Source organism: Tupaia chinensis, unplaced genomic scaffold (assembly GCF_000334495.1).
Source record: "Tupaia chinensis unplaced genomic scaffold, TupChi_1.0 Scaffold000647_1, whole genome shotgun sequence".
In the NCBI taxonomy this organism is placed as follows: Eukaryota; Metazoa; Chordata; class Mammalia; order Scandentia; family Tupaiidae; genus Tupaia; species Tupaia belangeri.
Genome location: NW_006160168.1, coordinates 484,965 through 495,419, shown reverse-complemented (window position 1 = coordinate 495,419; position 10,455 = coordinate 484,965). Strand labels below are relative to the sequence as shown.

The 10,455-nt window shown below is 39.8% G+C and overlaps 1 protein-coding gene across 5 annotated transcripts in view; it reads left to right on the top strand.

Annotated features, from left to right (window-relative positions):
- CACNB2 (calcium voltage-gated channel auxiliary subunit beta 2) overlaps positions 1 to 10,455 on the top strand; it is a 287,947-nt gene that overhangs the window by 261,343 nt on the left and 16,149 nt on the right. For all 5 annotated transcript variants that reach the window (XM_006159733.3, XM_006159732.3, XM_006159734.3 and 2 more), the window contains exon 9: positions 651 to 760. In XM_006159733.3, coding sequence (XP_006159795.1) covers positions 651 to 760 — 110 coding nt within the window. The remainder of the gene's footprint in view (positions 1 to 650; positions 761 to 10,455) is intronic.

The window sequence follows — 10,455 nt, the reverse complement described above, 5'->3', positions numbered from 1 at the left end:
GCTTGCCCTACACAGATTTTAATACTCAGCTTTCTCCAATCTAAGTCCAAATTTTCCACATTTTGTTGTTCTTATTTCTATCCTACTGGAAAGGATATCCTTGTCTCAGTACTGTCTGTCATAATACCTGTCTCATTCTTCACAATACTCATCATAATCTTTAATTACTGTGTCAAGCATTTTCTCATTTATTATTCATTCCTGCCACTAGACACTGAGCTCTCTGAGGGAAGACCATGTTTCTCTTATTCTTATTCTTTGTGCCTAACTATGGGTTGGAAAGTGTCTGTAGCTGAAGAGTCTGGGTTCAAATTCCAGTCCCGCCATTTTGTAAATGCATACCCTTGAATAATAATCTATCTGTGGCTCATAATTTTTCTTTAGCAAAAGTGGGATAACAAAAAAATCTCTCCAAAATTTTTTGGGATACTTTAATGAGATAATCCAGGTCAAGCGCACTTGGTAAGCAACTAACAAATGCTAAGAAGGAGGGTGTAGGATAAGCAAAAATGAATGATAGAGGCATTAACAGATATGGTTTGAAAATGTCACCACATGCATTTTATACTTAGATGGGTTTTGTGTGTATACTTCTATCACTTTGTTTGCGATTAATGCCTTACAGTCTTCTCTTCCTTTTTCCCCAACAGGATATCCATCACTAGGGTCACCGCAGACATCTCGCTTGCCAAACGCTCAGTATTAAACAATCCCAGTAAGCATGCAATAATAGAAAGATCCAACACGAGATCAAGCTTGGGTAAGTCTGTGCAATGAGTTTACCCTAAACACTCCTCTTCTGAGGACAGTGAAAAGATCTAACTAGATGATAATTTATAGAGTATAGAAAAACAGACACGGGTTGCCAGTAACTCTTGCTATGATCTTAGTATTTTGTGGTACAGAAGGATTTGTTACAATAGTTGTGCATTGAAAATGTCTCATGCTGTCGGTATTAATGTCTTGGTTGTGGTTTACTTTCACTGATGTGAACTTTGGTGTCTACAGAACCTAGAAACTCCTGGCTTTGTATCAGTGTTAACACAAGTTTATTTACCTCTGGACTGCTTGAAACTTACACTGGGTGTGTGTACGTACATGGCCAAGATCCTGGGAGGAGAAGGGATTACGGTGTGGCCATTCCCTCTCAGGACAGATTTCTCACTTTCCCTCTCACTATCTCTGTCTCTCTCTGGCAAGTGCACGTGCCCTAAGGCAAAAACCTCTATCAAAAGAAAAATTAATATAAAAATTACCTTGTAGAATTATTGAAAAGATTAGGCATAGTATGTGCTCCATAAATGATAACTATTATCCCAAATATCGCTTAATCCTTAAATTATATCAACAATAAGATCATATGCAAGGTAGTGTATTTTTGTGTGTGTATTGAAATTGATAAAGGATTAATTTAATTAGGGTCTTCTGCTATTGTTTTCCATTGACTGTTGTTATTATCTTTGTTTTATTTGTAAAAACGCAGTAGGGATTTTAGTTACCATGTATACAGAGTACTATCTTAATGCTTATTAACATGTACTAATTTGATTAAATTGAAACCCATCAGCAGCTGTTTTATCTCTTGTATGTCCTTGGAGCTTTAGGTTAATCACCGTTACACGTCTGACTTACAGATTGTTAGGTTTGTTTGTTTCTGTTTTTGCCTTTTAATTGCCAGAAGGCATGTGCCAGATGGACAGAGAGAAAGAGGGAGAGGGAGAAGGCATCCTGTAGTGGGGCATGGTCATGCTGAAATCCCTTCTCCATTTCTGCATCTTGTTGGGATTTTTGGCATGCCTGTACACATGCTCACTGTGTTTTTCCACGCCATCAGGGCTGGGATTTGAACCACAGTTTACTGTCTTAGATATGGCTCCCTTAATCGGTAGGCTGTAAGGTCTGTCTGTCCATTAATTACAGTAAAATTTCTAAGGGTTATATGAAAGCTTTCAACTTCATTATTTTTTTTTCTGTTTACATGTTAAATGTGTAAATCTCTTGGGAGGCTAGTTTTTAACATAGAATACATAAAAATATTAGAAAAAAATATTAGAAATGAACTTTAATAGCAAGGAGTGATACTTCAGAGAATTGTTTTGTTCCTCACCTAACAACCCTTCATTGATAAAACTTCACTTTTGCTGAACTGAGACACAGAGTTCTTATCATAGTTTTATTTCATGGGGAAGACATAGACAAAAACTTAAAGGTAGACATAGACAGAATTGTTATGGTTACAGATAGTGAGTGAGTGGTTCATGAGTCCCCCAGAAAACAGCAGGCCAAGGAATAGACTAGGCTGAGGAAGAGGGGTAGATTTTGAATTGGGAAGGCAAAGAATGCCTCTCTGAGGAAGTAACATTTTAATAAAATGATTTATGTACTGAATTCTTCCACCTTTCAGCTACCTCAGGAAGTGTTCTAGGCAGAGGAAACTAAACGCATAAATAACTATACGTTGTAGTTTATGTAGAGTAGGGACCAGCAGATGGCATAATGGTTACATCACTGGACTCCCACATAATTGACTGCAGTTCAAGTCCTAGACCCATCGGCTTAAAACTCACACCAGGCAAATGTGAATGCATGCCCAAAATCCTGAGAGGAGAATGGAGGAGAAGGGACTGCGGTGTGGCACACCCTCTAGGGAGTGATTTCTCTCTTTCTGTTTCTCTCTCTCTTTCGGGTGAATGCATGCGCCCTATATCAAAAATCTTCCCCAGCCCCCAAAAATTGTATGTGGAATGTAATCGCTCACAAAATAAGGGAACTTCAAAAATTTTGTGGAAAAGGAATTACCTGTGTATATGCCCCAAATCTTGACAGGATATTTATGCTGTGAAAAAAAAAAATTTGCAATCCATGCATAGTTGCTTGCCCTACACTGATTTTAATACTCAGCTTTCTCCAATCTAAGTCCAAATTTTCCACATTTTGTTGTTCTTATTTCTATCCTACTGGAAAGGATATCCTTGTCTCAGTACTGTCTGTCATAATACCTGTCTCATTCTTCACAATACTCATCATAATCTTTAATTACTGTGTCAAGCATTTTCTCATTTATTATTCATTCCTGCCACTAGACACTGAGCTCTCTGAGGGAAGACCATGTTTCTCTTATTCTTATTCTTTGTGCCTAACTATGGGTTGGAAAGTGTCTGTAGCTGAAGAGTCTGGGTTCAAATTCCAGTCCCGCCATTTTGTAAATGCATACCCTTGAATAATAATCTATCTGTGGCTCATAATTTTTCTTTAGCAAAAGTGGGATAACAAAAAAATCTCTCCAAAATTTTTTGGGATACTTTAATGAGATAATCCAGGTCAAGCGCACTTGGTAAGCAACTAACAAATGCTAAGAAGGAGGGTGTAGGATAAGCAAAAATGAATGATAGAGGCATTAACAGATATGGTTTGAAAATGTCACCACATGCATTTTATACTTAGATGGGTTTTGTGTGTATACTTCTATCACTTTGTTTGCGATTAATGCCTTACAGTCTTCTCTTCCTTTTTCCCCAACAGGATATCCATCACTAGGGTCACCGCAGACATCTCGCTTGCCAAACGCTCAGTATTAAACAATCCCAGTAAGCATGCAATAATAGAAAGATCCAACACGAGATCAAGCTTGGGTAAGTCTGTGCAATGAGTTTACCCTAAACACTCCTCTTCTGAGGACAGTGAAAAGATCTAACTAGATGATAATTTATAGAGTATAGAAAAACAGACACGGGTTGCCAGTAACTCTTGCTATGATCTTAGTATTTTGTGGTACAGAAGGATTTGTTACAATAGTTGTGCATTGAAAATGTCTCATGCTGTCGGTATTAATGTCTTGGTTGTGGTTTACTTTCACTGATGTGAACTTTGGTGTCTACAGAACCTAGAAACTCCTGGCTTTGTATCAGTGTTAACACAAGTTTATTTACCTCTGGACTGCTTGAAACTTACACTGGGTGTGTGTACGTACATGGCCAAGATCCTGGGAGGAGAAGGGATTACGGTGTGGCCATTCCCTCTCAGGACAGATTTCTCACTTTCCCTCTCACTATCTCTGTCTCTCTCTGGCAAGTGCACGTGCCCTAAGGCAAAAACCTCTATCAAAAGAAAAATTAATATAAAAATTACCTTGTAGAATTATTGAAAAGATTAGGCATAGTATGTGCTCCATAAATGATAACTATTATCCCAAATATCGCTTAATCCTTAAATTATATCAACAATAAGATCATATGCAAGGTAGTGTATTTTTGTGTGTGTATTGAAATTGATAAAGGATTAATTTAATTAGGGTCTTCTGCTATTGTTTTCCATTGACTGTTGTTATTATCTTTGTTTTATTTGTAAAAACGCAGTAGGGATTTTAGTTACCATGTATACAGAGTACTATCTTAATGCTTATTAACATGTACTAATTTGATTAAATTGAAACCCATCAGCAGCTGTTTTATCTCTTGTATGTCCTTGGAGCTTTAGGTTAATCACCGTTACACGTCTGACTTACAGATTGTTAGGTTTGTTTGTTTCTGTTTTTGCCTTTTAATTGCCAGAAGGCATGTGCCAGATGGACAGAGAGAAAGAGGGAGAGGGAGAAGGCATCCTGTAGTGGGGCATGGTCATGCTGAAATCCCTTCTCCATTTCTGCATCTTGTTGGGATTTTTGGCATGCCTGTACACATGCTCACTGTGTTTTTCCACGCCATCAGGGCTGGGATTTGAACCACAGTTTACTGTCTTAGATATGGCTCCCTTAATCGGTAGGCTGTAAGGTCTGTCTGTCCATTAATTACAGTAAAATTTCTAAGGGTTATATGAAAGCTTTCAACTTCATTATTTTTTTTTCTGTTTACATGTTAAATGTGTAAATCTCTTGGGAGGCTAGTTTTTAACATAGAATACATAAAAATATTAGAAAAAAATATTAGAAATGAACTTTAATAGCAAGGAGTGATACTTCAGAGAATTGTTTTGTTCCTCACCTAACAACCCTTCATTGATAAAACTTCACTTTTGCTGAACTGAGACACAGAGTTCTTATCATAGTTTTATTTCATGGGGAAGACATAGACAAAAACTTAAAGGTAGACATAGACAGAATTGTTATGGTTACAGATAGTGAGTGAGTGGTTCATGAGTCCCCCAGAAAACAGCAGGCCAAGGAATAGACTAGGCTGAGGAAGAGGGGTAGATTTTGAATTGGGAAGGCAAAGAATGCCTCTCTGAGGAAGTAACATTTTAATAAAATGATTTATGTACTGAATTCTTCCACCTTTCAGCTACCTCAGGAAGTGTTCTAGGCAGAGGAAACTAAACGCATAAATAACTATACGTTGTAGTTTATGTAGAGTAGGGACCAGCAGATGGCATAATGGTTACATCACTGGACTCCCACATAATTGACTGCAGTTCAAGTCCTAGACCCATCGGCTTAAAACTCACACCAGGCAAATGTGAATGCATGCCCAAAATCCTGAGAGGAGAATGGAGGAGAAGGGACTGCGGTGTGGCACACCCTCTAGGGAGTGATTTCTCTCTTTCTGTTTCTCTCTCTCTTTCGGGTGAATGCATGCGCCCTATATCAAAAATCTTCCCCAGCCCCCAAAAATTGTATGTGGAATGTAATCGCTCACAAAATAAGGGAACTTCAAAAATTTTGTGGAAAAGGAATTACCTGTGTATATGCCCCAAATCTTGACAGGATATTTATGCTGTGAAAAAAAAAAATTTGCAATCCATGCATAGTTTTGTTTTTCTTTTAAATTTCCAGAGGGCATATGTTCTCATCAGAGACAAAGAAAAGATTGGAAAAGGCAGAAAGCACCCCCCTCCCCAGTGGGCATGGTCACACTACAATCCCTTATCCTCCATTTCTCCATCCTGTCAGGATTTGGAGCATGCACACACAAGCTACCCAGCATGTTTTTCAAGCTACCCAGGCAAGCATTCGAACTGCATAGTCAACAAGGTGGAATCTGGCTTACTTAACCAACAGACCACAGGGCTAGGCCTATAGTTTTTTCATAATATGCATTTTCATGAACTTTTTGAAGACCTGTATTGTATCCTATTGTACTACAGGTAAATAAAACCTCAGAAAGTGAAACTGCAGGTAAGAGGAGACCACTGTACACACGTTATTTCAGGGACCCGTTGAGTCCAAGTTACCCCAAGCACTGTCATCACTTCCCCCTCCCTTTATCCTGTGTCACTCCATTCTAGCTTCCACCCACACTTCTTCATACCACAGCCAGCAAAACCTTTTCAAAAAGCAAATTCGTTCAGGGTGCATTACTACTTAAGACCTTCAATATCAATACATTATTCTTGGAACAAAAATTCTTAACGTGCTATTAGACTCTGCAGCTCTTTTAACATGCATTTCTCCCTCCACTCCAATGACATTATCTGTGTTGCTTTGCTGAGACTGACGTAACAAAAGACCATAGACTAGGTGACTGAAACAACAGAAATGTATTCCTTATAGTTCAGGAAATTGGAAATCAAAGATCAAGATGTCTAGGGGTTCAGTTTTTCCTGAGGCTTGTAGATGACCTTTCCTTTGTGTATTCAAATCTCGTCTGTCTCTTCTTGTTATGAGGACACCAGTCAAACTGGGTGAGGTCCCCACCCTATTGACCTCATTTTAATTTAATCACATTTTCTGAGGCCCTATTTCCAAATACACACGGTCCTTGACTTACCATTGTTTGACTTATGATTATTTAAATTTATGATGATGTGATCATCATGATTTCGATATACTTCAGATTTTGAAATTCTGTCTTTGGGCTAGTGATATGTGGTACATGAGACTTTCAACACTTCAATATAAGCTAGGCTTTGTGTTAGATGATTTGTAGGCTAATGAAAGTGTTCTGAGTATGCTGAGAGTGGGCCGTGCTATGCTACAATGTTTGGTAGTGCATAGACTCAAGCTGGAATGGAGTGACACCGGTTGTACTGAGTGGGAAGCAACAACAGTGCTTGGAAGAACTGGACTAGGCCGGTGGCTGAAATAATGCGTGTACAGTAGTCTCCTCACACCTGTAGTTACCTACAGTGCAATATAAGGTACAGGTGTTCAAAACGTTCAAGAAAATTTATATTATGAAATAACTACGGGACTGGCTCTGCAGCCTGTTGGGGAAAAAAGTCATAAAATATTGGGATATAACCCCATCATAAATTGAGGTGTATCTGCTCAGTTACATGGATTAAGGTCGACCCAAATTTAACTTAGTTACCTTTTGAAAGGTCTTATCTCCAGATGGAGTTATATTCTGAGGCTCTAGAGGAGTTTGGACTTCAACATATGAATTTTGGTAGGGACAAAATTCAACCTGTAATACCATCTTTCCTTTAGTCCGGTCTTACACTTTTCACGGATCCCTTGTTTCTTCTTCTTCTTTTTTTTTCCTTAGGTTTTGCTACACAGTGTGTACACTTGCCAGAAAGACACAGAAAGAGAGAGAGAGAAAGAGAAAGAGGGAAAATGAAAAATCACCCCCTGGGGGGATGGCCTTTCTCCTCCATTCTCCTCTCGGGATTTTGGGCACGTGCGCACATGCACTAGTTTTTCAAGCTGCCAGTCCAGGATTGGGATCATGCGGTCATCCATGCGGGATCTAGCACTTTAACCTCCATGCCAGCCGCTGCCCGCCTCCACTTGTATCTTTTGATCCCTCTGCTTTGAATATATTTGTCTCCTGTGCGATAGCACCTCCGGCTCTCTCTCATATCATTTAAAGGACTGTCATTTTATATTCATGTGAATGAATGTACTATTGTTTTGTAAACTATAATTTCAGAGATCGAAACTCTTTCGGCTCATCATTGCTTCCCCAGTACATACCACGGCGACTGGCATGCAGTAGGCGCTTAGTAAAGAGTTATGCGATGAGTAGGTGGCCACACCTTGGGACTCCCTCCTGTTCTCTACTGCCACCCTGGGGTTTTGGGACCTGTGTTTTTGCAAACTTGGAAAATGGCTTTGTATTCAGTACTTGTTCTACATCACAAAGTTTACTTTCTCCAGAGCAAACAAGTTGTTTAATCTGTTTTTACACTTTTTTAAAAAATTAATTTTCCCATGACACAGAGAAAGATAGACACCCTATCAGTATCTTCATATTCTGACCCATCTCTGGTCTCAGTTGGCCCAGATCACAGGCACACACATGTCCACTGCACACAGGGAAGTCTTGGGACACAAATTCAGGACTTCTCCCATGGGAGTTCAGTTGCATTATCAATGTGCTACTATCTGGCCCCACTTCTTGTACACATTTTAGTTTTGTTAACATTAAACACATTTTAAAATTTGGAGGAGAAGGGCCATCAAGTGTCATGGTGCTTATGGTGCTGGACTCCTGCATGCCCTACCTCGGTTCAAGTCCCGGACCTGGCAATTTGCCTTCTCATTCTCCCTCTCTGGGCAAATTAAAAAATAGAAATAATAAAATAAAATAATTATTTTTTAAAAATTTGGGCAAGAAAATTATTGCTACTTTATTTCCTCAGAAGAGGGTAAAATGTATTAAACTACCATATATGGGACCAGCACATGGCATAATTGTTACATCAGTGGACTCCCATGTAGTTGATCAGGGTTTGAATCCCAGACCCAGCGGCTTAAAACTCACGCTGTGCATGTGTGCGTGCGTGCCCAAGATCCTGAGAGGAGAATGGAAGAGAAGGGATTGTGGTGTGGCCATGCTCTCTGGGGGGTGATTTCTCACTTTCTGTCTCTCTCTCTTCGGCGTGTGCAGGCACCCTGAAACAAAAATCTCTCTCTCTCTCTCTCTCTCAAAAAAAAGAAAATACCATGCACAAATCTTTGCTTATATTTAAGTCTCCTTTCTTGCCCTTTAAACCAATTTCTATGTTTTTCTAAATTGGCACAATAGCTCTTCTATAATGTTTTATATTTTAAAAGTATTAGCACTTGAAAGAGCTAACATTAAATCAGTGCTCATGTTGTAGTATTTGTAAGTAGCAGGAGAGTGTGTGTTGGAGGAAAGGTAAACAATTGGACTGGGTTTTAGAAATAATTGCTAAGGGGCCAGCAGTTAGCATAATGGCTATGTCACTGGACTCCCACGTAGTCGACTGTAGTCGAGTCACAGACCCAATGGCTTAAACTCACGCTGGGCGCGTATGCGTGCATGCCCAAGATCCCAAGAAGAGAATGGAGGAGAAGGGATTGTGGCATGGCCATCCCCCTGTGGGGTGATTTCTCACTTTCTGTCCCTCTGTCTCTCTCTGTCTTTCTGGCGAGTACACGCACCTTATAGTGAAAAAAACTCCAAAAAGAAAAAAGAAAGAAAGAAAGAAAGAAAAGAAATAACTGCTAAGAAATTATCCTTTTAACTATTACTTATTAGCTTGTAGCTCCAGTTAATCTGAATGTGGGTAGAGCTGAACATGGGTAGTTTATTTAAATTTTTTTTTGTATGAATTTAGTAGAAAATAAATTTTTAAATTTACCTCAATTTAGTAATGGGATCAACTGCAACGATGATTTCTTTTACCAAATGTCCTAGTCCATTCAGACTGCTGTAACACAATGCCTTAGACACAGTAATTAATACACAAAAGTGTATCATTGATCAAGGGGCCAGTAGGTGGCATGGTGGTTAAGGTGTTGGACTCCCTTTTGGCTAATCATGGTTTGAGTACTGGACCTGGCAGCTTGAAAATCATGCAGGGTATGTGCGAATGCGTGCCCCAAATTCTGAGAAGAGAATGGAGGAGGAAGGATTACTACATGGCCATCCCTGCAGGGGATGATTTCTCATTTTCCCTCTCTCTGTCTCTCTCTCTCTCTGGTGAGCACATGCATCCTATGGTAAAACCTAAAGGATAAAAAAATGCATTGCTTAAAATTCTGGATGCTGGGATTCCCAAGTCAAGGAATGAGAAGATTCAGTGTCTGATGAGGGCTTCCCTCTCTGCATCATATATAACGCCTTCTTGATGCATCCTCAGATAGGGGAAAAGGCAAACAAGCTCTTGTCCGGCCTCATTTTTTTTTTTTTTGAGAGTTTTTTTTTTTTTGCTATAGGGCGGGGCCATCTGGACAGACAGAGAGAGACAGAGAGACAGAAAGCAAGAAATCATCCCCCGAGGGGGATGGCCATGCCGCAATCCATTCTCCCCTCGGGATCTTGGGCACACCAGGACCCGGGCCCGGCGGGTTTTAAGCCACCAGGTCCGGGATGTGAACCGCGGTCGACTACATGGGAGTCCAGCGACATAGCCATTATGCTAACTGCTGGTCCCACTGGCCTCTTTTATAAGAGCACTAATTCCATTTCTGAAGACTCTGCCCTCATGACTTACTCCCCTATTTGATAGAATTAAATGGTCAAGCTTTTGCATAGATGATTAAGTTTCAGCCTAGGGGGACTGGCAGATGGTGTGGTGGTTAAGGACGGTGGACTCTCCCGTGGGCAA